Source organism: Podarcis bocagei (genome assembly GCF_964188305.1).
Source record: "Podarcis bocagei genome assembly, chromosome: Z".
In the NCBI taxonomy this organism is placed as follows: Eukaryota; Metazoa; Chordata; class Lepidosauria; order Squamata; family Lacertidae; genus Podarcis; species Podarcis bocagei.
This window is the reverse complement of record NC_138140.1, coordinates 44842472-44868531: the sequence shown is the minus strand read 5'-3', so window position 1 is coordinate 44868531 and position 26060 is coordinate 44842472. Positions and strand designations below refer to the sequence as shown.

Here is a 26060-nt window from a genome sequence, read left to right as displayed (position 1 = left end):
GAGTGAAGGGCTTTGGAGAAAACATGTGAGATGAGAGAGAGAGAGAGAGATTGGAAAAAAGATATTCTTAGCTATGTTTTGAAAATCTAAAATTTGCTTTTAATGATTCATATCCTGTTTTCCTCCATCAATGAAGAAGCTAAAGAGATGTGCAGAAACGAACCTGGGTTACGATATCAAATTGCAACACTAAATGCAAGTGGAAAGAATACAAAAAACTTAGAAGGTGCAAAAGCAGAGTCAGCAGTACCAATAACCACTCCTAGAAGTTCACAGAGCTTCTCGCTGTCATCTCCTTAACCCATTTTGAACAGATACATTATTTTTAATAGCATTGCATAGAGAGTATATATAGCATGTCAGTCGTTCAGTGGCAGGGAATATGCCTTACATGTCAAATATCTCTGGTTTAATCCTTAGTTAAGAACATAAGAAGACTCTGCTGATTCTGGCCAGTAGCCCATCTAGTCTAGCATCTTGCTCTCATGGTGGCCAACTTGCTGCCTATGATAAGCACACAAAAGCAGGACATGAGCAACAACACACTTCCCAAGTGTGATTCCTAGCAACTGGCCATGGTTATAGCAGAAAGTAAGAGAAATGGAGTGGCTCTACCTACCATATATATATATATATATATATATATATATATATATATATATATATATTTTTCAGGATTTTCTTGTTTTACAGAAGTGTAGTGCCTCGTTTTTTTTTCATGTAACATTTTTACAAATCCGTTTCATTTGTTGAGGCATTAGGGGGAGAAAAAAGAAAAAAAGGGAGGGTGGAGAGAGGGAAGATGGATAGGGGTGGGGTCGGGTGGCGGTGTTTCTATTATGTTTAATGTATGTAGAGTTTGGTGTCAGCGGGCTTTACCTACCTTTGACTCTGCCCCACTCACTGCCAGGGTGAGGCCTACAGATTTTTGTCTGAGAAAAGGTTGATGACCCTTGCTAAAGATGGGTGTCTGGTGTCCATGGCCTGGTTTGTACACCACATACCCGTCAACTGGCCCGGAAAAACTGGGACATCTTGCCCTGAAAAGAAGCATTGGGGGTGTCCCACAATCTCTTGCGGTGCCCCAAAATGTGTTTTTTTGGGCACCATGCCTGTAAAAAGCACCTTTTATTTCTGTTGTCAAAGGCAGGGGTCAGCAAACTTTTTCAGCAGGGGGCCTGTCCACTGTCCCTCAGACCTTGTGGGGGGCTGGATTATATTTTTGGGGGGGAAATGAACCAATTCCTATGCCACACAAATAACCCAGAGATGCATTTTAATTAAAAGGGACACTTTTTACTCATGTAAAAACATGCTGATTCCCAGACTGTCCACAGGCCGGATTGAGGGATCCGGCCCCTGGGCGTTAGTTTGCCTACCCATTGTCAAAGGGATTGTCTATAAAGGTGGACAACCTTTCTTCTTTTTCTGTCAAGGGTCATATTATTTCCTCAGGAAATTTCGCAGAGGGGTGTAACCTGCCAGTGGTGAACAGAGCCAGAGCTGAAGATGATCTGAGATAGTGACAAAAGTGGTCTGAATTCAGTAACCTGGAATAAGGACCCTACCCCCACAGATTACACCATGGCTACCTCAGATTGGCATCCATTGGTCTAATCAAGAAGGAAGGAACAAAGTGATGGGATGGAAGAATGGGGTGGCTTTAGGAGGTGTCAGAGACTTCATAAAATTAGGTTGTCTGCAGGTTGCCCACCTGTTATATAAAGAGAAGTAGGCAATCCTAATTCATGTTAATATATGGAAAACAAAACAAAAGATTTCTATTCTGCACGTTCCTCTGTTTGTCATCCTGGAATAAAATGATTTCGTGGGCATTCAGTGGATCTGCATTATGGGAACACCTCTCTCTCTTTTTGGCAGAGGAATCCTCTACTGTTACTAGAAGGGGGGGGGGGGGAGAGAGAGAAGGCTAGGGAATGAACACATTTCCAGGCCTGCATCTTAATGACTGACCTTCAGGGTTAAATTTTCCACAGGTGACCAAGCTAAGTGGGCTCCAGTTCCGTATCATTCCACTCAACCCCTAAAAGCAATCTTCCAATACGGTTAGATAATTGTTTCCAAATAGCTATCAGGTACTCATCTGGTACAGTCAGCAGAAGGATACAGAACTGATAGCGGATTTAATTCAATTTTGTTCTTTCCAGCTGCTTCTGCTTTTGTTAGAGTGCTCTGAACAGTTTCCTCATATGAAAGCAATTGCTGCATTCTTTTAGTTTTTTAGAAACCAAGTAGATTAAGTGATCCTGGTTTTTATTCTTATTTTTTTTACTTACTAGACTTTCTCCAGCTTGCTCCTTTAGGATTGCTTGTGCTTTCTTAACTTACCCTTAACTTATCCCTTTTCATTTTTCAAAAATCACAAGGGCTACAAAAACAGCTCCGTTCAATGCAGCCATCAGAAACACAGGCCAAAGGGGTTCATCTTTGGCTGCCCAGTGATGACTCATTGGGATGGAATTTCTGTTCCTCCCTTGTCAAAGAGTGCAACTTACTCCAAAAGGAGCAAGTATCTGTTTCTGATGCTGCTGCTTTTAAATGCTTTGCATTGCTGATTTAAAGCCACAGGCTTCTGTCATGAGACCTTGTTCTACATGAGGAGACAGTTGCAGTTTCTTTTATGTGTTCAGCCAAAATGAATGTAAAAGATAAACATATTATCCATGCTAAAGTAGTCAGGGCACCTGAGTCTTCTCCTAAGCGTAGGAGTCTTCTCTCTTAAGCTGAGTCAAATGGGATGGGTGCTGATGCCAGAGCCAGGCTGCCCATCAGTGATGTGCAGTGAAATTTTCCATAGGGGAACAGTTAGGGTCAGAGGAGCCAGCTTACAAAGGCTTCCTGGGCTTTGGAAAGGAGGCGCCAGGCCTCAGACCCCTTTTAGAGACTTTGGGGGCATTTAAAAAAAATCCAGTGTTTCCTAGTGAGCATTTATGATTGCTTGGGGTGGGTGGGTGTTCAACCACTTGGCTAATAGAGTTGCATTTTCCTCAGGAAATAATCCAGTCTTAATGTATCAAAGTATATGGTAGAGCTGCTTTTCAGTTATAAAGAAGTCTTGTGTCAGCATTCCCAGCTTTTTTGCTTACCTGCCTTGTCTGCAAAGCTCCGCTGACAAGAAGTGACTTGCCGGTGCTGCTCGAAATTCCAGGCATTGTTTCTTGAAAACGAAATGCCACCCAAGGCACAGGTTCGGAAGTTGCCTGCTTCCGTGTGCCATTGCGTCATGAGTAGCCTCTCTGTCATCCTCATGGTGTTCATTCCTTGCATTGGTTTGGCATGCATCCTCCACCCATGCTTATTTGCTCAGCAAATGAGGTTAATTAAGTGTATGTTTCATCACAGAACTATGAGAGTGCTCTTCATGATGCACAAACCTGTTGCTTTCTGAACTATCCTGTAGCAGCATTTAACATTATTTATTCATTGCATTTCTTTCTCCCCTTTTTCTCCAAAGAGTTCAGTGTGGCATACAGAGTTCTCCCCCTCTTCATTTAGTCCCCACAATAACCCTGTGAGGTAGTGTTACAGGCCCAGGTTGGGATGGAAGTGGACTGTGAACTTTAAACAACAGCCTTGTAGTGTATGCCAATTTGATCCAAGTTTGAGACATGCACAACTCACAGATCTTTATTTGAAAAAGGGAGCGCAAAGATCCCAGGATAAACAGCCAGACGACCCAAAAAAAAAAGTAAAAAAGTTCAAAGCTTTTTTCTTTTGCTAACCAAATGTTACAGCCAGAGGGTTCTCTTGCTAATGAAGAGTAACCGTGGAAATGAGGGATAGAAATGGGAGTGAAGGAATTATTCTGGCTAGACAGACTAAAACTTAATTTGTACACACAAAGAACCAGTATTCTCACATATACACATACCAAGGTAATTAAGGCAAGAGTGCTCTGTGCTGTGTTAAAGTATAGTTTAAAAATTGCTACTATGGCCTACTGAGCATTTTCCTGCACTGTGTAATATGAAATTGGGTGATAACCAACTCTGGAAAGCAGCTTGTAAATATGTTTTAGAATATTATTTTTTCCCAGAACTGAGCTCTGCTTTGACTTTGAATGAGTGTCAGCTAAGGGATTGCCTCTTCTGGATAGAATCCCAAAGGGAGCTGCAACTAATTAGAAACACCGAATTTTCCTCAGGGTATCCACTCATGAGAACAGAGCATTTTAGAGCTGGTTATCTGACCAAACTCTCACCAGTTTCCTTAAGAAAGGCCTTTATTGAGCTATATTTCCAAGTGATGCCCACCACAGTCTTGGATGGCCAAACACAGATGGACTCTGTATTTGTGGTCAACCCCAGGTGGAAGACATCACTCATTATCCGTTAGCCTGCAGCTTATATAGAGACCCAAGAGATTCTGAAACCTTTGTTCACGCAAGCAAATAGTTACACCCTGGCAGAAATGGTTCAGTTTCTTATGAGTGAGAATAATAGCTTTGTAACACAGAGTGGCTCTCTATGCACCGACTGCAGAAAAAAACCAGGAAAAAGGAGTTAGATAAAATTGCTATAAATAGTTGTGATGATTCGGAGATTTAATCTGAAAACAAGCTGGATTTGAGTTTGTTGGTATCTCTGCTAACTTCTTACTCTTACATCGTGGATGTTGGCTTAATGTTATGTTCTGCATTGTTTTATTAATACTATCGTATAAATATCGTATAAATAAATTTATGAAACTGAAACATACCAAGGATCTGGGCTAGGGATCCTATAACAAGCAAAAATAAGAGGGAAATGTAAATGCTGCAGACAAGTGTCTCCTTGGGTTTTGCTGATTTAGGTATTGTAATCCTTTTTTGTGAATTGTAATCCTTTTCCCAGTTGGCCTCCTCAGTTAACACTAGGTCTTCTTCACAATTGCCTTCACCATCCTAATTGGCTTCTCCAAATTGGTCCTGAGAGAGAACTGCTCACCTGTCTCAGTAGGTAAAAGTTATTTCCAATAGAATCCATAATGCCAGTTGGCTTGTGAAAGCAGCACTCTTCTCTACCAAGGTCTAGGTTTGAATTGTCTCGATATTGTTATTTTGCATGCATGGAAGCATCCGCCATTTATGTAGGGCCAAAGGTTAAAGTAGCAAAAGTCCAGATTGACTATGGATGTGAACTGTGATGCAAGCCATCTTGCTTACTTCTTAGCCCTCTGAAAGCAAAACCCATTCATACACAAAGACGCACGCAAACGTAATTTTCATTCCCTGCTTGCCATGCAATCGCTAAGGCTTGAATTATTTCTTATCGAAGTACATATATTCTGTTCTGAAAGGCTCACAACTTAAGTTTTCAACCCAGCTAGGTTAAAACACAGCTTTACTTAACTGTTAAAAGGATAGAATAGTATAAATATGTTTGATACACATTTTAAAAGCATTGTATATGAATATATCATAAGCATAAATAAATGAAACGGTTGGCTGGCAACCCATTTGTCCCAAGAGACAGTAGAATATATCTCCAAGGGTCAAGTCAAACTGCTGCATTAGCAGCCCCAAAGCAACCTCCCTGGAGCGCAAGTCTGGGCAGCATGTATGGAGGTCCTGGGCTACCCAGGTGACAAAGGCCTCCTCTTGGGCTCACTGGTGTGGTCCAAGGAAAAGCAGATCAATACGTTTGGCATCACCTTGCCTGCAGGAGTTGCTGGAAGGAGGCACCATCCAGCCATCTTAGAGACTCCACTATGTATTTCTGTAGAGTTTACTCCTTAGCCATCTCCTCTCCCAAAGGTATCCCACAAGGCAGCATAGTTTCTTCCTTCTCCTGGATGGGCTACCTTCCCAGATCGACAAGCCCCATCCGTCCCTCACTTCCCTCTACAGCACGTGCAGAAACCTCCTTCTTGTCCATTGGACCCACTACAGTCTCGTCTGCTCAATCCACCAGAGCCTGTCTTCAAATGCAGGGGAAATCCCTAACTCACTCAGGGTTTGAGACCCATCGACTGACCTCTTAGTAACTTAATAGATTGCCAAATCCACAGTTTGGCCCTAGTGCTTCTGCGCATTAGGTTTGCCAACTTGTTATTATTATTATTTTTTTAAAAAAAGGTTTAGAAGTATAAATAGGAAATAATAGGAATGCAAAACCAAACCCCCACCCTCAAAATAGCACTCTTAAGTAATGTGCTGTCTTAGCTTAAATGTCAAATGCTACATGACACAGCCTAAAATGTAACTCCATTGATTTTATTTGGGGCATTTGCTCCCCGCTCTCTAAGATTTAATAGGCTTTGTTGAAGTCAGGCAGACCAAAGTATGTGAGGCAACTTCTTAGAAAAGTTTAAAAAGTGATCCAGAGTGATATCATATTCCTGCTTGGGGCAACGCCAGTTGCAAGTCATTGTTTGAATAAGTCCATTTTAATGTGCATTGAAATCCAAAAAGGAAAATCTGGCGAATACAGCCCAGTCTAGTTGTATATGGAACATGTAAGGACAGCACAGTCTGGAGACCTCAATATTCTGACCTAATGCAGTTTTGGCCTGCAATGAGAACTGTTCTTTGTACTTTCAAAATGGCTTAAAATCTTCCAAACCAACATTTAAATAATCACATGTGTGGGGCTAATGATGCATCATCTAAGGTGACTTTTTCCACACAAACGAGGCAGCTGAAATGAAGGCTCATTGCTCTGTGAAAAGACCATGAGCTCTGAGTAATAATACTGAAAATAAATAAGAATATGTTCAGAATATGTCTGCAGTTCCCCTGTTCTTTGATTCCAGTGATGTGGCTTATGCATCTGGCTCTGACCGGTAGCTCATTTGGGCAAAAGATTCCTGCATTCCAGGAGGTAGTACTACATGGCCCTTGTGCTTCCTTTCATGTTGATAACAATGTGAACTCTATAAGCTCAGACCCCACATTTTCACTAACTTTAGTGCTGTGTAAGCAGGGATTCTCTACTACGGATGCAAGTGGCTGGATAGCTCAGTTGGTGAGAGTGTAGTGCTGACAACACCAAGGCAGCTGATTCAATCCCCATATGGGACTGCTGAATATTCCTTCATTGCAGGGGGTTGGACTAGATGATCCTCAGGGTCCCTTACAACTCCACAATTCTACGATTCTATGACCAATCTTTCAAAAATAAGATAAATTCAAAGAGTTGTGATGTAGCAAGGGGCATCACAGGTTTTATGGGTTCCTGATGTTCTGCGATACGGGATCATTCTTGACAATATGGGGATGTAAGTTTAAAATGATAGCTTTCTGGTCTTTCTTGTTTCTTGTTAAGATCTGGCATTTAAGTGTGCAGCCGGACAAGCCATGACTCTATTTCCTTTCCTGTTTTCTTTATTCCTGTATTGGCTTGTTTGCTGGAACATCCTGTTGCCCCAAATGCTTACTTCCTTTTGGTTGCAAAAAAAGATGTTTGGGTTTGGCTTGAAGCAAAAAGAGAAGAAAGAGGCTGCACGAGAACTTTTTGTTTTCAATCAGAAGTGAATCTTGGTCAACAATCTCAGAAGGTAGATCAAGTTTAATTTCAGCTGAGAGTTGTACGTCCTTCTTACATCAGTCATTAAAGTTAAGTGTTTCGACATTTCATGAAAGGAGGCAAGAGGAATATGAACTTTAGGATTAACTGATGAAACAACTTACTCTATACATGACTGCCACAGAAAGGCCCCGCCTTTTCCACTTCCCTCCAGGCTGTCTAAAGCCTTTCAACTGTAATGGAGCAATTTGATTACTTTGTAGTGTTAAACTAAGAGGATAAATCTTGCTGCCTAGGGAGTGAGGAACCAGCCAAACAATCAGAACACAAACAAGCTAATGAATGGCCAGCATTTCTGCATAGAGTCCAGCAGGAACACAATTCCTGGGATAGTCTGCTAGCAGCCATGCTTATTGGCCTCTTTTGTTTTATTTTTTTGCTATGACCACTTTTATCATTCTTTGTAAATGGAGAGACTGTGTCAGCTTACAATGGATCATTATTGTATTCTGCTTTAGGGTGGGGAGGAGACTGAGGTGCAGAGGACTATTCTGGCCTGTTGTAGTTTAGAAACTTCCTAGCTGATCTCGCTTGACTAGAGCATAGGAATGGTGTTCAGCCTGGCGTTATCTCCTATGCACCCACATGCTCGCAGTTCCCAGTGCAGGAGCAAATCTTAAACACTTTATAATAGGGGTTAAGGGAGACTTGAAAGATTAAGCTGCTGATTTCTTCTTCTTTTTACTTTGCACTTCCTGGCTTTAAACATCTACTATGAGCTCCTTATTATGCCTGTTCTATTCCCCACCCCCCTCCCTTCATACTACCTAGATATACAACATTTCAATTAATCTCCATAGAGACCGGCTGAAGTCAAAATTAGGCCATTTAAAATTGTTTCTGAGACTCATGTGCCTAAGCCCACTGTTGGACAAAATTAATTTGAAAGAGCTGTGAGGCTGGAAATAGTTCCAAGTGGCAACAAAGGACCGTGTTGGAAATGGCTATACAGTGTAAACCTACATCGCTTGCCTGAATAGAGAAGGTTTTGTGACATTATGGGGTTTTCTGATACTGTGTGTGCTGCTTGCCAGAGGTTTTGGGCAAGGCAGTGGCTTAAATTTTTTAGAGAAGCCGACAAAAAGGTAGCAATTTAAATAGCCTTGTTAAAAAAATAGCCACCCAGAATGAGCCGACTTGAAACTTGATTTATAATAGAAATTTTATGCAGCATTGGTACTCCCCCCCCCCCATATGCTTTAGGTGCATTATATTTTTGTAGCCCTTAACAACAAATGTGTGTAGCGAATCAGGATTATTTCCTCACCATCATATTGCAGATGGGAGGAAGTCAGCCTGGACAGTTCGGTTGCTTATTGTGTGGTGCTGATGACACCAAGGTTGCAGGTTTCATGGGGGTTTGGCTAGATGATCCTTAGGGCGCCAACTCTGCAATCCTATGATTCTATGACTGGGGATGGGAAAATGAGTTGCCTACAGTCATCTTAATAGTTAAGGGCAGGTGCAAGAAGGGACGTGAGGATTTGTAGCCTAGCCCTTTCCACCGCCGCCCCAGTTGTGCTACATCAACTCGTTTAAAATTTGCCCTAGTGGGCACACTTATCACCGCCTTCTCAGGCTACCTGCAGATGAATCATGAAAACTATACATGGGAACTACGCAGTGGCATAGGGAGCCCCAGTGACACTGCTCCATAGGGCAGGGCACCCAGAGGCAAGACATCCCAGGGGTGGGGGGCGCCGCCAGAGCTGCATCCCTCCCTGGTGCCCTCCACCTGTAGGAAGCTGAGGGGGGCATGGCATGCGTGCCCGCTGCCCGTAAAAGCAGCGTGGGGCAAAGCGCTGCTTCCCTCCCAGGCACCCCCTGCAGTGTATCATTCACTGGGTTGACTTCCTGATCTGTACTTGCAGTTCTTTATATTTAGCACTGGGTCCAGTTAGTCTCAGAGGTCTTTGGCTATCTTGGCTACCCTGCTTTGGCTACCCTGCTACCTTTGAAGGTATGGGACTTGATTCCTGGTTGAAAGAAATGCCTTGGTTGTCCTACCCACTTGTTTTACAACAACTGTACAGTGGTACCTCGGGTTACAGATGCTTCAGGTTACAGACGCTTCAGGTTACAGACTCCGCTAACCCAGAAATAGTACCTCGGGTTAAAAACTTTGCTTCAGGATGAGAACCAAAATCGCATGGCAGTGGCGCGGTAGCAGCAGGAGGCCCCATTAGCTAAAGTGGAGTTTCAGGTTAAGAACGGACTTCTGGAACGAATTAAGTTCTTAACCCGAGGTACCACTGTACAGGTTGCGGGTTTGTTTTGTGGTACCAATTCAAGATGCTCATGTTTGTGTTTAAAGCCATAAATGCCTCAGGCCCCTAATAACCAAAAGTCCACCACTTTCTGTACAGACCCTCCCAGGTACTTAGACTGGCAAAGAAAACCTTTTAGGAGCTTCCACAACCATCGTATGCTAGGGCAGTGGTAGCCCTTAAGAGGGCATTCTCGTGGCAACCCCTAAGTTGTGGAACTTGCTCAACACACTGGAGTTGCTACCATTATTGACTTTAGCGATACCCTACCACTAGCAGAGGCTTTGATTCCATAGTGAGCTGATTTTCTGTATGTTATTTTCTTACTTATTTTCTGTATCTTAATTCCTTGCCAACAAAGTTGTTATCATTCCAGTTACACAGTGCGGCCCAGATCTTGCATGGTTGTGTAGAACCTTGAGTTCCTACCTACTGAGAAACCTGGTAGAATCCCACAAAATCAAAACCCATTATCTGATAATCTCATTTGTTTGATTTGGTTGTTAGAACTAGTTTCCAAATTGCTTTTCTCCCTTTTGTTACGTTGCTATTGTTCAGTTTCCGCTTGTAGCATTGTGCCGCAGATATTTAAAAAATTGCTAGAGTATGCTGCTCTAAAAACAGCTTTTAAATGCTTTTCAAGGAGGACAGTAGATAATAGGAATAAAAGAATAGCTATGTAATGGCATTATTAATAGGGAAATAATTTAGGGGCGATTAAGGAAGAACAATTTTTTATTGTATGGAGAGGATCCAGAAGAATGGACTGATTACCTTCTGCTCTAGGCTCTTCTAGCAATCAATTTTCCTTTCTAGTGTTCAGTTGCTTGCTAATTGCATCGATTTTATCAAATATGTGTACAAATCAATTCTGTATTTTAGTACTGTTAAAAGCTTCCTTTTTCCCTAGCAGGCACAGGTGATTTGATCATACTAATCATATTCATTGTCTTTCTCTAAAATGTTAATTGTTACTATAGCTTGCCCTTGTTTCTTTGCAACCTTCAAGGCATGTGTGTTAATATGGCTTCTGTCCAGTTCCCATTTAAACATTTGTTGATTGCTCCCAGTATGTGAGATGGGTCTAGACAACCAGTTGAAAACTGGAGTTGCTTGATGTTGTTGTTGTTGATGATGATGATGAATACCAAGCACTAACAGCAAAGAGAGAATTTGTATATTGCATGCAGTAATTGGCTAGAAAGGCCCAGTATTCAGAACCCTGCCCTGGAGAAAGTTCACAAATATATGCTCCAACCCACATGCTCATGCTGTTGCTGAGACAAAGTGAGTTCAGAATGTGGGGGGAATCTCACATGGGACTGCTCTTCTACATCATAGAATCATAGAGTTGTTGAGTTGGAAGGGACCACAAGAATCATCTAGTCCAACCCCCCTGCAATGCAGGGATCTTTTGCCCAACATGGGGCTTGAGCCATGATTAAGAGTCTCATGCTCTACCGACTGAGCTACCAAGCTGGATTTCAGAAGTGCATTGCTTGTGGCAATCTCCCATACTAGGGAGAAGAGTTACAGACTGTGTACACACCACTCATTTAAAGCATCCTCAAAAAGAATCTTATGAACTGTAATTTACACCTCATAGGGCTACAACCCTCAACGAACCACAGTTCCCCGGATTTAGGGTGTGCGTGTGCTTTAGATACCTATATGGTTTGTACACAGCCTTTTTTAGCCTATCACCTAGACCACCGAGATCTCCATAAGCAGGGATTTATTTATTTTTTACCAAGGGGGGGCACCTGCAAGTGGGATTTCCCACCTGCCATTCTGAAGATCAATTCCAAGATCAAGCAAGCATGCAGGAGCAGTCAAGGTGCACCCATTGTTAGAAACTCACATATGCTAGGCACCAAATGGCTCCTTAAACCAAGGTTACAGTTGCCAAAATGGAGTGTCTAGTTGCTATTTTGGGGTCTGATGGCTCAAAAATCGAATTTTTCAATATTACTTTTTTGGTTCCTGACATTTGTTTTGATTGTGTAGGTAAAATATAATGGATAGAATTTGGCAGGATGTGAAAAGAGGCAAGATCCAGGCATGCACCTCCAGATGGTAGAGACTTCAGGTACCCTCCAGGTGCCTAGGCCTGGGCGCAAGTGGCCGATAGCCAGATGCAAAAATGCGCCTGGCAAATTCCAGATGCTGTGCACCACGTTCTGATGTGCATTAGCAACTGGGGTGGCAGGAAAGGGTTGCAGGAGACTGGCGAATTTGACCTGCCTCCATCCCACTCCAACCTGCAGCTCCAGATCCTGACTTTGAACCACAGCCAGATGTTCTAAGCAAATTGAGACAGAAGTCCTGCCCTGCCAGTCAAGCTTTCTCTTACTTTGATCAGCTGAGAGAACTGTACAGTGGTACCTCGGGTTACATATGCTTCAAGTTACATACGCTTCAGGTTACAGACTCCGCTAGCCCAGAAATAGTGCTTCAGGTTAATAACTTTGCTTCAAGATGAGAACAGAAATAGTGCTCTGGCGGTGCGACGGCAGCAGGAGGCCCCTTAGCTAAAGTGGTGCTTCAGGTTAAGAACAGTTTCAGGTTAAGAACGGACCTCCGGAATGAATTAAGTACTTAACCTGAGGTACCACTTTGCTTATTATAAAGGTGAACCCCCACCCCGAAGGAACTATGGCTTTGTCAATATAAGTTTAGATAGCTGTATTTCCGCAGTTCTAAATTCAGTGTGGAACATACATCATATTTATATAAAGTATCATATATTTATATGATGTATGTAGATAATAATCTCCCTTTCTTCAAGTCCCTCCTCAAGTCTACCTTTTCCATGGAGCATGGAAAATATCCATTCCCAGCTGCAAGGAAATTAAAGGATATATAGCAGCATTTTCTCCATTCTTCATGTCTTCATTTCTTTTTCCTCTCCCATCCTCCCTCTTATTTTCTCCCCATTGTCAGAGGTTAGACTATAATCCTTGGGGCCCTGTCTTTCTTCTGTCTTACGCCATAAGGTGCTATGTTTATCAATGCCACAGTATAAATAACTCCCCCCGTATAACTGAATATATGTGAACTAGGATTGCAAAAACATTTAAAAAGAAAAAAACAAGTGAAATTTATATGGCCAATCTTTCCAGTTTCAAAGAACTCTACGGACTATACATTTAAAACCAAGTCACCGCCTGAGACCTTTCTGTATTGCAGAAAACGTACAGAGTGTAAAGCAAAAAGAAAGAAAGAAAACAACCTTATCCATTTGTGTTTGTTTATGCCCATGGCAGTTTAAATTGTTCCTGTCAAACATACCTCTTTTCTAAGATATACGTTCTTTAAGTAGAAGCTACCCAGTTCTGCACAGGGGAACAATCTCTGGGCTGTTCTATAAGTAAACCCAAGAAACAGATTTACAAAATTGACACCGGCTCTTTTGTTTCTCTCTGTTGGCTTTGTTTTGTTTTTGGTTTGTGAACCAGGCTGCCAAGGAGAGTTTTCTGTAGTTTGAACTTCTAATGGTAGGTTTACAAAGCAATTTCATTTTCCTCCAAATGAAAATTCGCTGGATTTTATGACATTCTGACACTTGCTCTTGTCAAAGCAACCCTGGAGGTAGATTTTTTAAAATTCTCCTTTTACATCTGGAGACATCAAATGCAGTGATAGTAAGGAAGTAAACATTTGATTGAGACACATCCTTAATTCATGTACGTGGGCTTGCCAAGGTTTGCAGCCTTATGGCTAACAAAGCCCATTGAGGTCTTAAGTAGAAATCCTTTACTATCTTATGTGGATTGAATTATACCTTTCAGCTGATAAATTTTAAGCCCCCCCCCCCTTAAAAAGTGCTTTATTTGTAAGCAGTTCACAGCCATTGGTTTTAGAATGGTGTACTCAAAAGATCTGTGCAGCTGGAACATGGCACAAATCCCTTAGTCTTTGTGTGTAATTTGACTTTGCTGTGAGCTATGTGTTGGAGGATCACAGCAATGGATAGGGAAAGCCCTAGTGTATATGCCAGCAATAATCTCAGCACACGCCACTCACAGGCAGGAGGATGTCCCCAGTCTAATTAATTCCAGTATTCAGTACCAAATCTAATCCAAAATAACACCAATAATTTGGCAAGGAATCTCCCACCATGGACAAAATCGTCTCCAAGCAGCAAGCATGCCCAACCATACCTGAATTAATCACAGATGAGTAAGGGCACCTTGCTAAGAAGCTATGAATAATCAAAGCAAGAAGTTTCCTTTTTGCTTTTATTTAGAGCTTCCGGTTTTAACCACTTTGTGTAGGGGGCACAAGAACTTCACTTAAAAGAGGAAGCCCTCTTATGCCACATTTGTTAATGAAGTCAAGTCGGGATATCCCAATAATTTCTCCACCTATGTCATTGTCATGAAATGTCACGTGGGTATAACCCTCAACACCCTCTTAAAAAAGGCTGTTTCTTGGCTCTCTGCTCCATGACAACCCTGTCCTTGCTGCAGACCGCGAGAGCTGTTTTCTTGATTTCCTCTGCTGTATGTTTCTGTACAGTGGTACCTCGGGTTAAGAACTTAATTTGTTCCGGAGGTCTGTTCTTAACCTGAAGCACCACTTTAGCTAATGGAGCCTCCCTCTGCCACTGCGTGATTTTTGTTCTCATCCTGAAGCAAAGTTCTTAACCCAAGGTACTATTTCTGGGTTAGCAGAGTCTGTAACCTGAAGCGTCTGTAACCCAAGATACCGCTGTACTGGCATTTCAAGCAGCAAAACAGCTCCTAAATCTTGCATATCAGCATGTTGTAATCTTTGAACCTTTATTTATAAATAAATATTAAATTGCAGCTGTGGTGCTAGCTTTCTGGAGTGAGTGCAGTAGGATTGATCTATGCTGAATTTCACAAATTAATCAAGGTTACTGAAGGCACCGCAATTCTATGTGTGCACAGCGGTCTCCAGGACATATTGCTATGTCCTCAAAATTAGCCTTTTAATAAATACATGTGTAAGATGTGTCTGCAGTGGTGCACTAACAGATCTGGTAACAATGATGAGTTTTTGCCACACACCATGATTTGTCATACTAGCCTGGTACTCATTCTTAAGGCAATACAATGTCCCCATGAAAGATAAATTGATGCATATTTATAATTTTCTGGCATAATGGATGGGTGGATAGTCCCAAACTTTGGGTGCAGGTCATTGCTGGCATGGGATGATGGGATCTGCTATATTCATATCCACTGCAAGTTGTGCAAAAATGGAGGGGAGGTTACTACTACAGTGGTACCTCCGGTTACGAATGGGATCCGTTCTGGAGGCCCAGCCGTATCCCGAAAACTTTGTAACCAGAGGTGCACTTCTGTGCACACATGCATGCGGCGAAACCCAGAAGTATACACTTCTGGGGGTGCTGCGTTCGCAACCCGAGGTTTGCATTACCCGAAGGTAACGTAACCAGAGGGTCCACTGTATAGTAAAAACTTCTCTTTTTTTGTGCTGCATTTCATACCTCAGACAAATCCTATACAAACCTACTCAGATCTTGCATTCATTTCAGCAGAACTTGTACCCATCTTTATGGCATCCGTCTTGGGAGACAATGGAGGAGTGTACCTTTGAGGGAGAACTGATGGTGAGTTACCTTGCCTGTTATGGGTATAGAGGCTGAAATGGGAGAGATATGTTTTGTTGCAGCTGGGGCAGAGGAAGACATCTGGTTGCTCTGCTGCAGATGTACCACGCCACTTCTTCTCTCTGCATTATTCCCATCTAAATGTGTATTTAAACATTAGACGAGTGGCATAGCGGTTATTTTTCTTTGGGTTTATCCCATGGTACTTGTGGGAGCATTAAAGGCTTGCAACTACGTAGCCTTTCTCCAAGAAGTGGTACAGAACTTTTGCAGCAGAACAGTGAAACTATAAACATTGCACTCGTGCCAATGGATGAGCCTGGGGGAAAGTGGCACAGGCAGCACATCCATTATTTACTAAAGGGCATTTTAGGGGCTGGTGATGGGGGCTGTCCTCTACATATGGTAGGGTTGCCATAATTCAAAAAGTGAAAATCCAGAAACAAAACTTGTTGAGCTTGTTTTGTTTTGACCAAAGTTGTTGAGCGTTCTTTTTTGAAAAATCTGAAAATTAAGTTTTAAAGCTATTTTTAAAGGAAATTCACCAAACAGTCAACACTTCCGATATGGGCTGCCATTCGCCCAGATTTCCACAGACATTGTAACTGGTATCAGAAAATTCTGCCCAGATGCTATTTTTGGCAGACAAATGCCAGATATGTCCAGGAAATTCTGGGTGTATGGCAGCCCTGTATGCTCTGTAAAAACCAATGTGCAGGGCAGATTACAGGATGCACAGTGTAGTTTGTGCTGGATGTGAGCCTTCTCTTCATGCTGGAACAGAGTACAATGATACCTCCGGTTATGAACTTAATTTGTTATGGAGGTCCATTCTTAACCTGAAACCTTTCTTAACCTGAGGTACCGCTTTAGCAAATGGGGCCTCCTGCTGCCACCACGTGATTTCTGTTCTCATTCTGAGGTAAAGTTCTTAACCCGAGGTACAGCTTCCGGGTTAGCAGAGTCTGTAACCCGAAGTGTTTGTAACCCGAGGTGTTTGTAACCAGAGGTACCATTGTATCTTAACTGTAGGAGATGGCCAAACTTAGACAAATGGTTAGTTTTTGCATGTAGCGGGGTTTTGTTTAGGGGTTTTTGCTTGAGTCAGTGTGGTCAAGCAATATGTAGATTAGGGCAGCTTCAGACCAGACCAGACGCTTCTGCTAGGCATCCCAAATACAAAACAGCCTGAAACAGCAGGCAAGAATTCTACCACGGAACCACCAAGGCCTTAATAAAAGGCCTAAATGTAAACTTCATATTAAAGGAAAAGAAAACAATAAACAGTTGCCTACCACCCTGATCTGCGTTGAGCAATCCTAGGGGAAAATATTGTTGTGTACTTGTACAATTATGCCCAAGTACAGTACAGTACAAGTACAAGTACAGCCCAAACACAGTGTGAACAAATTCCTTTTACCTTGGCTGATGCCTATCTGCAAGTCACACTTTCTAACCTGAAGGATCCGCCTCCATTCTGCAATATGTGCAAGGCAGCTGGCGTTCAGATACTCTCTGCTTTATTTTAATTTTGCGTGCTTTCAGTTCTGAGCCTGGAGAGCCTAAGCTTAAGCACATATTTGAGCTGGCATTCCATGGATTTTAAACAGAAACTGAGCGCACACCTTTCTGAAAGGCATAAGCAGTATTATTTTCCCTTTCCAAGCTTGCTAAGCCAGAGTTAGCCAATGTGGAGCCCCCCCAGATGTTGGAGCCCCCACCAACCCCAGACAGTGTTCAGGAACAATGGGAGTTTTAGTCCAGGAACATCTGAAGGCGTTGGCTGCCCCTGTGCCAAGCTATTTTTAAGGTTATGTTTTACATACATCTGTGGATAGACAGTCACTTCAAAACTGTGTTGAGACCGTCCCTTAATGTCTGAGCTAGGGCAAAGCAGAACTACAGTACAAAGCTTGGCTTGTGGGCTGCCCTGAGAACAGGCTTATTCTGTTTATTTTAAGTAGGCTAAATATCCATAGAATTTGCTATGCCCCTTTCCCCCTCCCAGATATCAGGGCTCTGCAGTCTCTGGGAAGTGCAGCTCCGCCCCCGCCCTTCCCGCTTTGCATAATTTCACACACTTCAAGTCCATCTTTTGTATTAGGACTCCCAAACAACTAGATAAGCTATTGGGGCGGGGTGGAGAGAGAGAGAGAAAGAGAGAGAAGAATGACAAGGGGTGTTACAACACAGAGAAGATAAATGTACCGGCTGCGCTAGAGGCTGTCCTCAGGCTGTTTGTTATGTGTCTCAAACACTGTCGCTACATTACACACTTCCTCGATCTCCGTATTACCCTACAAGCTTGTCGAACGGGATCCTCTGTTGCAGATTCTAGCTTACTCTGACCTACTTCTTTCCTGTGTCCCAGCAAGCTGTCAGGAACTATCAGAGCACTGGGAGCTGAAACAAACACTCACCGAGGGCGAAAGCAAGCTAGTCTCGAGCGAATGTAATTAGCTGCGTTCTAACTGGTTTGTTTGCTTTATAAATGACATCGTTTTTATTTCTCTAGACTTGGAGTAATTGTGTTATTGTGACGGGGTGTTGTTTTTAAAACCACCCCCCCAAACCCTGTAACTAAAATTTAAAATATAATAATGAACTGCTGTGTTTAAAATTTAGGAATGGTTAATTGGTGATATACAACAGATAAACCACACTAGAACTTACTTCGTCAGAGGAAAATAAATTAACCCAAGATTTATTTATGCACTGCAAAGACAGTGGCTCATTACTTAAAGCCCTGACATCCTTCATTTTCTTTTCTTTTTGGGCTGAAGAATTCATTAGCGTTATGATTCACAGCTTCCAAGGTAATCCAGTATTGCATGACAGCAAAACAAAAAAATATTGAGGGCCATACAACCCCCTGGCTGGCCCCCACTTCTATTTTTTCTCATTGTTTGCTATTGCAAAGCCTTAAGATGCCACCTAATGGTTGACAATCTACTATTCTAATAACACGTGGCTTATAATATGACATCTTTCAATATATTCTACCAGTCTACAAAGGATGCCAGGGTGGAAGTGAAACTGTCAGAAACGCTTGCCTATTGTTCTAAGTGTAAAGTTCAATTTCTGTGATAACTCACTGTGGGAAGAAGGAGACTCTCTGCCACATGTTGGCTTTCATATGTTCCATGGCCGTAACCTAACTATCAAACTGGTTCTGTAACTGAGCTTTGATCAGATTTTAGGCCAGGTTTCCACTGGCATTTAAAGGTAAAGGTAAAGGTACCCCTGCCCGTACGGGCCAGTCGTGACCGACTCTGGGGTTGTGCGCTCATCTCACTCTAGAGGCCGGGAGCCGGCGCCATCCGAAGACACTTCCGGGTCACGTGGCCAGCGTGACGAAGCTGACTGGTGAGCCAGCACCAGTGCCACACACGGAAACACCGTTTACCTTCCCACTATAAAGCGGTACCTATTTATCTACTTACACTTAGGGGTGCTTTCGAACTGCTAGGTGGGCAGGAGCTGGGACCGAACGACGGGAGCTCACCCCGCCACAGGGATTCGAACCGCCGACCATACGATCAGCAAGTCCTAGGCACTGAGGTTTTACCCACAGCGCCATTGGCATTTAGTCTCTTAGAATAAAGGGTACAGGTACTTGGGTAATAAATACATTCTTGTTCAGCCAACTGCTGTTGGTGAAAGTTTACAGACCGAAGTAGTTATGTGTATATTTTATTTACCAAGTGATGCTTACTCTAGCTCCACGAATGGTTTGATACAGGTATAATGCCAAAACCCACTGTTTAGTGTTACGTGTCTAAGCCTTATGCGTGAGCACACTTCTTTCCTCTTGTCAAATACACCATTCTCTTCCTAGTTTGAGGCAAGCCATGGTTTGCTGTTGCATCCAATCCAGCCAACTACATTCTGTTCTTGCCCTACAAACCACAGTTCAAAAGCAGCCATGGTTTGGCTCAAGCCAGGAAAGGAAGAGACTTGCCATGGGTGAAGGGAGGAAGAAGGAGTACACTATGAAGTTTTGTTCCTGATAGCTGGGCTTAACCATGGTTTGGCATTTCCTCTAACCATGCCTCTGTCTCTTTTTAAGGTTCTAGACCTTGTGATGATATGTACATAGCTTGGGGGCAGTTCTGGATCCTTTACTGTTGCTTGAGGCTCCGGAGGCCTCAGTGGTACACAGTGCTTCTATCAGCTTTGCCTGGTGGTCCAGCTACACCCCCATCTGGACAGGGATAGACTAACATCTGTTGTCTCTGCTCTGACAACCTCTAGGTTAGATTGCTATAATGTTTTATACATGGGGTTGTCCCTGAAGACAGTTCAGAAACTTCAGCTGCTGCAGAATTTAGCAGCCTGGCAACTCACGGGGGTGGGGGGTGGGGAGAGACAAGACAGTTTGATCGTATGAATTGGCATGACTTTTCCAGGCCCAATTCAAAGTGCTGGTTTTGACCTATGGAGCCTTAATTGGCTCAGGATGGCAATACTTCAATAACCTACCCAGACCCCGCAATCATCCTCTGAGGCCCTTCTTCGTGTCGTGTGCCTCCTTTGTGAGAGGTTCAGAGGATGGCCTTTTCTGCAGTGGCTCCCTGTCTGTGAAACGCTCTCCCCAGGGAGGTTTGCCTGGCACCTTCATTATACAACTTTAGGCTAGGGCTGAGTGATAATCTGGTTTTCAACACTGTGATATGTCACCAACTAAATATTGTGATATACTGATATATCACGATGCCTGAAGTAAGGACGGAGCTATGCAGAAGCATTGGCTGGCTTCACAGTTTTTCCTATATTGTGATTTTTGCGTAGCACACGTACACCAATATCACGATATGGACATCAAACCAGTTTTGAACGATATATCAATATATTGCCTAGCCTTACTTTAGGCACTAGATGAAAGTGTTCCCCCTCAACCTGGGTCTTTGGCTGATTAACATCCTATAGCCTTGTGGGAGGGAGTGGAAGGGAAAGAATAATAATAATAATAATAATAATAATAACAACAACAACAACAACAACAACAACAACAACAACAACAACAACAACAACAATAATTTATTATTATTATTATTATTATTATTATTATTATTATTAATATCCCAGCCATCTGGCTGAGTTTCCCCAGCCACTCTGGGTGGCTCCCAATCAAGTGTTAAAAACAATACAGCATTAAATATTAAAAACTTCCCTAAACAGGGCTGCCTTCAGATGTCTTTTAAAGATAGGATAGCTGCTTATTTCCTTCACATCTGAAGGGAGGGCGTTCCACAGGGCGGGTGCCACTACCGAGAAGGCCCTCTGCCTGGTTCCCTGTAACCTCACTTTTTGCAATGAGGGAACTGCCAGAAGGCCCTCTGCGCTGCATCTCAGTGTCTGGGCAGAATGATGGAGGTGGAGACATTGTCCCTTCTTGTTATTGTTTTTATTTTGTATTTTGTGTTTTTATGTTCTGAACTGTCTGAGATCTACAGATGAAGGGCACTGTACAAATTAAATAAATAAATGAGTGCTTGGCAATGTGCGGGATTCCACCCCCATCCCACCTCCCGCAGCCTGTCCTGGCATGGATGTGTAGGGTATAAATTTCTTCAACAAGCAAATGGCATCTGACACCTTGGAATTCAAGGGCCAAATTAGACATGAACAGCTACCTATTTTGCTTTTGTGAACTAATTACTGAGGCGTGGGAGCCTGATTCTCTCTGTGAAAGCGGGGGGTGGGAAGAGGAGGCTTATATTACCCTTCCCCCCATCTCCCATGGCTAGGAGCCCGTGGCTAGTCTGGTCCTTAGGCCAAAAACTTTTTCTGCCCCTCCTCTTGCTGTCAGCTTCTGCAAAATGCTGTGAAGTGGGTATACAGTGTGCAGTTCATCATAGATCTGTCTCGGGTACCTTCATCACAGAATTGTAGAGTTGGAAGGGACCATGAGAGTCATCTAGTCTGTCCCCTGCTGCAATGCAGGAACCTTTCGCCCATTGTGGAGCTAGAACCCTTGGCCCTGAGATTAAAGATTATCTTGCTCTCTACCAACTGAGCTATCCCACTTCATTCAGCTTGCAGAGCATGGGCTACTCCTGGCACCATTATGGCAGCAGAATATTCCCAGCCCGATTTTATAATAGAATTTGCCTGCTTCTGTTTTGTTAACCTGTGTTTCCTCACAGGACACAGAGGTGGAATATTCACGGTTGCTCTCCTTGTTTAACTTAATCAGTCACCTCCTACCCACTACTGACATATCTGGAGAGCCAATGAAGTGTGTTTAATTGCACATGTGTGGACTCTGCAATTTGGTGGGCAGATGGTGGCTGATAGGCCCTCCCCAAATACTTCTCTCTGTGTTAGAATATATTTGATACCACAAGAGGTCATATTAGACTAATGTGAGCAGTTTTGCCATTTCTAAATTTAAGTGGAAGGGTGTTTTTTCTCTCCCCCCCTTTTTTGGCTTCTAGTTCAAATGATTTTAATTGGATGCTTTCATATTAGAGGGACACCAATCTTGTATCCCCTTCTGTTTGTAATAAGAGCTGAGAGGAGGCCTTGCTGCTTGATAAATGGGTTAATTTTATTCACCAAGCAGGTAATGGTAATCCGTATTAATAGGTGCAAATAGGCTCTTGATACCCAAAGGGGGGGGCATCTAATTAACATATTATTGTTGGTTTCAGCTCTCTGCATATTTGTGAGCAGAAAGGCAAAAGCGACTATTACAGTCTTATAACCTATTTGTCACACCACATAGCAGAGTGGGTGGGTGTCCAATCACTTCCGTGTTTCATGCTTGTTTTTGAATTTACCTTTATTTCGCTGGATGTGTTCACTGAGTGATTCCGAAAGCGTGCACTTTCCTTTCCTTTCCTTTCCTTCTTCATGCACTTCTTGCTGTTGGCATCTGTTGGTACACAAGGAACCTAAGAATTAACCCCTTCTCGCTGTGTTTTTTTATTTTTAAGTTGTAGCATGCCTTTTGCAGGCTTCCATCATTTCTAAGTTAAAAGTAAATAAACCATATACAGTATAACATTTCAGCCAATTTCACTGTAATTCTATATAGTATTAAAACGAGATGTTTCTGCAGGTATACATTGTTCTTCGTGTCGAATGCATTAAGTGCTTGGGTTTCTTCCGAGACTGCGCAGAGACTTCCTGAATGCACTACTGGTAGATAATGGGGAAAGTGGTCATCTTTTATAGGAAGAAAGACAAAGGATTCAGAATCATCTGCTTTCCCTCGCCTCATCTCGCTGTCCTCTTTCCTGTTCCTTAATCACAAATCTCTATCTCTCTCCCCCCCCCCCAGCATTGCATCATTAAGCATATTTCCTCTATTGGGGGAGCTAAGAGGGAGCGGAATATATACCCAGAGAAATATACTTGCAATTATATTAGCACTTCTGTAATATACTTACAGAATATTCACACACACAAGTTAGGTGTGCGTGCTTATGTGCATATCAAAACTTCTAGAGTGTTGGACATAAATCACTTTATCTCACGGTGGAAGCACCGTCAAATAGATCACTCCTCTAATTACCGTATGGGGCAGTTAAGAGATGAGTTCTGAACCAAGGGATTCCCAGTTTATGCTTTTCTGCTGCCCTAACCCTAACGATGCATTTAGATACCTGGGGAACAATAATTAAAATGTTCCTGAGGAACATCAGGGCAAAAGCCTTCCCACTCCTGGTTCAAAGTATAACCTCAGGGTCTATTGTTTCCCAGCAAAGCAGTTTGGTCAAGCTATAGACTGCTACACTTTTCTTTCTCCACCCCCACTCCCTTTATTCTAATAGTTTCTCCTCTTCTGAAACTGAACAAGGCATATGCACCAGTCACATCTATTTTTAGTTCCTCTCTAATCATTTTCACTTCTAATTTCTCATCCACCAAGCTAAAGCACTGCAATAGTTGAGCTGTAAACACTGCAAGGGAACCTGGCTTTTTTCTCCTTTAGAATTGTTTTGTTTCTCCCGTCTTTCCTTCCTTTCTGTCTGCCTTGGTTTTGAGTGGTGTTAAAATATTGAAGTATTTAAAAGGCGGGGGTGTGGCGGCAGCTGAAGAGTGGATGCTTCCTCCCTTACAATATAATACCTCTATTATACTATTATGCAACTTGAAAAAGCCACGTGGCATCGTATTTACAGAGCAACATTAGAGCCCATGGAACCAAAGGTGTCAAAGTCCTTTCTTCTTCGTCACTTCTTGGTTCTCTCCCCTGCTATCAAAACTGCAGGTGTGCAATTGTGGTGGGAAGGAAGGCACATTGGGTAGAGTAACCCCTTGTGCTGCTTCCTCCTCATGTAGCTCATGCTCTTCCTAGTCCACCAAACAGCTCTTGGGCAAGCTGGGGAGGGGGAGGCATGGGAAGGAAGGTACATGGGGTGGAGAGAGCCCCCCCCCCGGTGTGCCTTTTTCACATTGTAGACCAAGTTGATCCCCAAAGAGCTCTATGGCGGGCTGGGAAGAAGTATCTCTCCCTGATAGAGGTGAAGAGGGGTCTGCCCTCCTCTTCTCCACTGGGGGGGGGGGGGAAGGAGAGACAGTTTCTATGCCCAGTGCCAGATTACCAAATAGGCACTGGCTTATGGGCCCCAGGCATCTTAGGGGCCCCATGACAACAGATCAAAATATTGGAAGGAAATTACAATCAAGCTTTTCTTAGTTCAATGCCATCCCACTAGAACACACACATGAGGGGTGGGGGTGAGATTTGGACTGCCTACTGTGGCCTCCGCAGAGTTTAATCTGGCACTGTCCATGCCCGCTGATTCCTGAGTGCCCACCCAACCACTGTTTGTGTGAGGGGATGCACTGCCTCTGAATCAGGGCGTTCTACTTAGTTGTCCTAGTTGTCTTTCATGAAAGCCAAATGGCTGTCTCATGCTTTCCATTTGTGTACTCCTTAATTAACATGCATTGTCACTCAAGAGAGTGACATCTGGGATCTGAAGCAGAATTATTTCTCATGTCTGTTGTGATCAGTGGTTTGGCAGGGATGCAGAAAACCCTCTACTGAGTCACACGATTCTGTGTGGGGCATGCGAGCCAGATGTTTGTGATGTCCTCCCTGCTGCTTGGCAGGCCACTGCCACTGTTCTGCTCCCCCAGATGTCTGGTCAAGTGTGACAATTCTTCTTGGTCTGCATGCAACCTGTATTGATTCCTGCTTACTGGTGTACTGGTTAGAGTGTCAGACTAGAACCCAGCAGACCAGAGTTCAAATCCCCCGCTAAGCCTTGAGGTCGCTGGGTCACCTTGAGGTAGCGGCTGCCTCTCAGTTTAACTTACCCTGCAGGGTTGTTGTGGGTATTTAAATGAGGAGGGGGAAACCATGCATGCCACCTTGAGCTCCTTGTGGAAAAGGTGCAAGAAATTAATAAACATCCCAGCAACATAAGGTGCTTAAGGACTTCAGTGCAGAGTTTTCTGCTCTCTGCTTTCGGGACAGGTGAAATAAAACAGCTGTGAAAAACTTTCAGCAGCACACAAATTTAGCTTGTCGCAAGCTAACACAAATTTGTAAAAACTATCTGCCAATCTCCCATTCCCACCACCCTTCTGAGTAATACCCCTCCCCACCTTCTTACTATATAGAAGGGTCTGGCAACTTCTGTTTCAGTGTATCTGAAGAAGTGTGCATGCACACGAAAGCTCATACCAAGAACTAACTTAGTTGGTCTTTAAGGTGCTACTGGAAGGAATTTTTTTATTTTTATTTTGTAAAAATAAGGAACAGGATGTTAACTGTGGTGTGTATGCTGTGCAGTCTAAACCGAGCTCTAAAAAATGGGATTATTGTGATGCTTCATTGGAACCATGGACAGGGACCAGCAGTTTAAAATGGAAAGGGCACATTTAAAAGCACCACTGCAAAGCCTACCTTAGTGCCATTAAAGGAGCAAGGCTCTCTTTGAATGAAATTTCTGCAGTCTTCAGAGGGCTGCCTGTAGCCCAGAGCAAAAGATTTACTGTGATTTGCTGTTGGTGCTGGGTAGGGGGGCGGGGCTTCATTGCATCATTTTTAAGCCCAGCAGAATCTTAGGAGAGAAAATTGTTAAAAACAGCAGCAGCAACAAAAAGGCAATAGTTGGGGGACACTTAAAAAAGGAAAGAAAGGCAAACCGTTGCTTGGAATGTTTCTATTCAAATAGGTTGTAGGCTGTTTATTGACTGCGCAGGTCATTGGTGAAAGGTCAACAGCTCTGCTGTGTTGGCAGATAAAGACTGAGGGAAGCATGTCTGAGGTCACATTGCAAAGGAATTCAGTCGTGCTAAAGGAGGGACGTTTTGGGTCTTTATTTCCTCAAAGGAGGGTGGGGGCTAAGGAGTCTGCACATTTACAATCCAAGTCTATATTAGATTAAGGACCCCCTCGCCCCTGGTTTTATTTTGCTTTGCTTTAATAAGCTATTTTTAGAGCTTAAGTGTTTAAAAGCAGACAGATGTAATTATTTATCTACCATTTTGTTTTTGGCAAAAGATGCCTTTTAAGCATAGACAGATTTGACCATTTATTATGAACTGTTAAGCCTTGGACGCCCATCTGAGCTGCCCAATTTGTTAGCAATTCCACCCCCCCCCCTTTTCTCTCCTTAATATTCCTTCAAGGAGCCCTGCAGTTTTTGAAGATGCACACAACATTCTTTGTTTCCCTAGTAAATAATTGGTCTTTAACCT

At 43.0% G+C, this 26060-nt stretch overlaps 1 protein-coding gene across 12 annotated transcripts in view; it reads left to right on the top strand.

Moving 5' to 3' along the window:
* The window catches only part of MAMLD1 (mastermind like domain containing 1), a 121539-nt gene that overhangs the window by 21624 nt on the left and 73855 nt on the right, over positions 1-26060 (top strand). For 6 of the 12 annotated variants that reach the window (XM_081178958.1, XM_081178964.1, XM_081178961.1 and 3 more), the window contains one exon: positions 15321-15395. The exons of 4 other annotated variants lie outside the window; for them this stretch is intronic. In XM_081178958.1, the coding sequence (XP_081035084.1) occupies positions 15321-15395 (75 nt within the window). The remainder of the gene's footprint in view (positions 1-15320; positions 15396-26060) is intronic. 2 more of the 12 variants (XM_081178963.1, XM_081178966.1) reach the window with 1 other exon arrangement.